This window comes from Rattus rattus, chromosome X (assembly GCF_011064425.1).
Source record: "Rattus rattus isolate New Zealand chromosome X, Rrattus_CSIRO_v1, whole genome shotgun sequence".
Classification (NCBI taxonomy): Eukaryota; Metazoa; Chordata; class Mammalia; order Rodentia; family Muridae; genus Rattus; species Rattus rattus.
This window is the reverse complement of record NC_046172.1, coordinates 31,626,988-31,630,650: the sequence shown is the minus strand read 5'-3', so window position 1 is coordinate 31,630,650 and position 3,663 is coordinate 31,626,988. Positions and strand designations below refer to the sequence as shown.

Here is a 3,663-nt window from a genome sequence, read left to right as displayed (position 1 = left end):
CTTGTTTCTCAGGGTCTTCCACTCACTGACTATCACTGGGAACCTTAGAGATGAAGTGGACTTTGGACTGATTAAATTAAAACCATAGGATGAATGCACACATCGACATTGATTTGCCCACCTATTCATTCTGAGGCAACGGCCCCTTCCAGTGACTGGAGTAAAACCACGGGGTGAATGCACACATTTGCATTGATCTGCCCACCAGCAGCTACCCCCTCCAATCAGGGTAAAAGATCTTTAGAGACAGACTACTTGCTTCACAGATGAGAAAAACTGAAACTCAGCAAAGTTAAACAACTTGGTCACTGTCATCTGCCCTATTCCAAATAGACCCAGAGCAGAGCTGAGGCCTCCTTTGTTGCTCAGTCCCATGCAGGAGGGATACCTCCTCTTTCCCCTTCTTGTGCTTTTGTGATGGGTTTGTCATGGCAGTACCTATCGGGTGGCCTTAAACACAATAGAAAACCACTGGAAAAATCGGTGGTTTAATTCCTTCCTGGAACTAAATTTGCGTGTTAGGAACTATAGGAGGACATTCATATGTGGAATTTTGTTTTAATTGGACTGATAAGAACTTTATCTTTGGAATGAAAATCCTGGGGAAGTAAAGCTGTTTCTAATCTATTTCCAGTAAAGTTGAAAGGGTAGTGAAGTACTTTGAACTTTTCTTCAGTAGGATAAAGGTAAAAGTCTAATGCTCACATGATTTTCCTCCTCTTCCTCCTCCTCCCTTAAGTTCTTTTAGTCTGTGGATATGTAGCAGCTGGGACCAGGCAGCACGTTCAAAGGGTGTTGTGAGCTGAGGGCTAAAAGTATTATGAGCCCACGATTATGAGAGTTTGGGATTTTGTTCTCATGTAGGTCCTGGGACAACATGAAATGATTCTGAACATTCTGCATAATTCTGCAGAATTCTGTAATGGGGGAGAATGAGCTGGGAGCATGTGTGATGAAAAAGAAAAGCTCGGCATAGAGCACGTTGTTCTCGGCCTCTCCCTGAGCTAGACCAGCCATGGCGGCGGTGAAGACCCTAAATCCCAAAGCCGAGGTGGCCCGGGCGCAGGCAGCGCTGGCGGTGAACATCAGCGCGGCACGGGGCCTGCAGGATGTTCTGAGGACCAAGCTGGGGCCTAAAGGCACCATGAAGATGCTTGTATCTGGTGCTGGAGACAACAAACTTACTAAAGATGGCAATGTGCTACTTCATGAAATGCCAATTCAACACCCAACAGCCTCTTTGATAGCAAAAGTGGCTACAGCGCAGGTTGACATAACCGGCGATGGCACTACTTCCAATGTCCTCATCATCGGGGAGCTGCTCAAACAAGCGGACCTCGACATTTCTGAAGGTCTTCATCCCAGAATAATAACTGAAGGTTTTGAAGCTGCACAGGAAAAGGCACTCCAGCGTGTGGAACAAGTCAAAGTAAGCAAAGAGATGGACAGAGAAACACTCAACGATGTGGCCAGGACATCTCTGCGGACTAAAGTTCATGCTGAGCTTGCAGATGTCTTGACAGAGGCTGTGGTGGACTCCATTTTGGCCATTAGGAAAAAAGATGAGCCCATTGACCTCTTCATGGTTGAGATCATGGAGATGAAGCATAAATCTGAAACTGATACAAGCTTAATCAGAGGGCTTGTTTTGGATCATGGGGCGCGGCATCCTGATATGAAGAAAAGAGTAGAAAATGCCTACATCCTCACATGCAACCTGTTCTTGGAGTATGAGAAGACAGAAATGAATTCTGGGTTTGTTTGTTGGTTTTTTTTTTTTTTTTACAAGAGTGCAGAAGAGAGAGAGAAACTAGTAAAGGCTGAAAGAAAATTCATTGAAGATAGAGTTAAAAAAATCGTAGAACTGAAGAAGAAAGTCTGTGGTGATTCAGATAAAGGATTTGTCGTTATTAATCAAAAGGGGATTGACCCCTTTTCCTTAGATGCCCTCTCGAAAGAAGGTATTGTAGCTCTCCGCAGAGCCAAGAGGAGAAACATGGAAAGGCTGACTCTTGCTTGTGGTGGGATAGCTCTGAACTCCTTTGATGACCTGAATCCTGACTGTTTGGGACATGCAGGGCTTGTCTATGAGTGTACATTGGGTGAGGAGAAGTTCACCTTTATTGAGAAATGTAACAATCCCCATTCTGTCACTTTACTGGTTAAAGGACCAAACAAGCACACGCTGACTCAGATCAAGGATGCAATCAGCGATGGCTTGAGGGCTGTCAAGAATGCTACTGATGATGGCTGTTTTGTCCCGGGTGCAGGTGCAGAAGTGGCACTGGCAGAGGCTCTGATTAAATAGCAGCCCAGTGTGAAGGGCAGAGCCCAGCTTGGGGTCCAGGCATTTGCAGACGCCTTGCTCATCATTCCCAAGGTTCTGGCGCAGAACTCTGGTTTTGACCTTCAGGAAACATTAAAGTTCAAGCTGAACATTTAGAATCCGGTCAGCTTGTGGGTGTGGATCTGAACACAGGTGAGGCGATGGTGGCCGCAGAAATGGGTGTGTGGGATAACTACTGTGTGAAGAAGCAGCTGCTTCACTCCTGTACTGTGATCGCCACCAACATTCTCCTGGTTGACGAGATCATGAGAGCTGGGATGTCCTCTCTGAAGAGCTGAAGTCTGCCTGGGATGCTACAGAATGTTGGGAGGGGGTGGGGGTTTTATTTGTTCAAGCTTCAAGTGATTTGGAAAAGAATTTTCTCTTCTTGATTGGAGAAAAGGAGCAGGACATTTGGCACCTATTCAAATTATAATACTGTAAATTTTTATTTAATTTTTTTTGCATTGAGTGAACACACTTAAAGCAGGTCCTTTTAAATCCACTGAACAAGATGTTTTCGCTACAGTGATACAAAATTACATAATAAGATAAGCATTGTTGTCTACCTTGTTCCTCAAGTGTTCTTTGAAATTTTGTAATGGTTTTCTCCTAAATAAGGCCTGGTGATGCCTGCCTGTAAGCCTAGCACTTTGGAAATAAAGTCAGAAGTTCTGCACCAAAAAAAAAAAAAAAAAAAAAAAAAGCTCAAACAATTGGAGCCAGGCAGAAAACATATCAAATCATTGCAGAGGCTGGAGATGGATCTCAGCAGTAGATCACTTGCATGGTATGTGTGGAGCCCTGAGTTTGAGTTTCAACCTGCCCCCACGAATCATCAAGAATAGACGTTTTTGTTGTTGTTGCTGTCGTTTTTTAAGAAGGCCTGAAATGGGGTTTCAGAGCTATGGATTATCTTAATTGGAGTGGCCTCAGAAGCTGGCTTTGCAACAAAGGATTCCAATGCAAGAGCTGTTTGGAGGAGATAACCCTAGGATCCCTGGCTAAGGACAAGGAAATGGAGAGGGGCAGAAAGCAAACCAACCAGTAACAGGCAGAGGTTAGGATTGGGGTTTAGGTTTGGATTAGGGAAAGGCAGCTTGTTTACTGAGGCCACACTGGAGCTGCTTCCAGACCCACTAACTCCTGTTAATTTGTGTGTTTGACAGGTTCATACACATATGTACTAACTTCTAGTTCTTTTCACCCCCATCCTTCTCTTTCATCTTCTAATCTCCCCCATTGAATCACTTCTTCCCAACAAGTTCTCCTCCTGTTGCCCTGTTTTCTCTGTGTGTGAGACTCACAGTTTAAAGTTTCTTTCCCGAGCTTGGCTA

General features: G+C 44.5%; 1 protein-coding gene across 1 annotated transcript; it reads left to right on the top strand.

Moving 5' to 3' along the window:
• The first annotated feature begins 1,013 nt into the window (after positions 1 to 1,013).
• LOC116888484 (T-complex protein 1 subunit zeta-like) lies at positions 1,014 to 2,662 on the top strand. The gene is given in 2 exon segments (XM_032889759.1): positions 1,014 to 2,417; positions 2,420 to 2,662. Coding segments are annotated over 2 exon segments (1,608 nt in total). The 5' UTR covers positions 1,014 to 1,015; the 3' UTR covers positions 2,626 to 2,662.
• Positions 2,663 to 3,663: the final 1,001 nt, after the last annotated feature.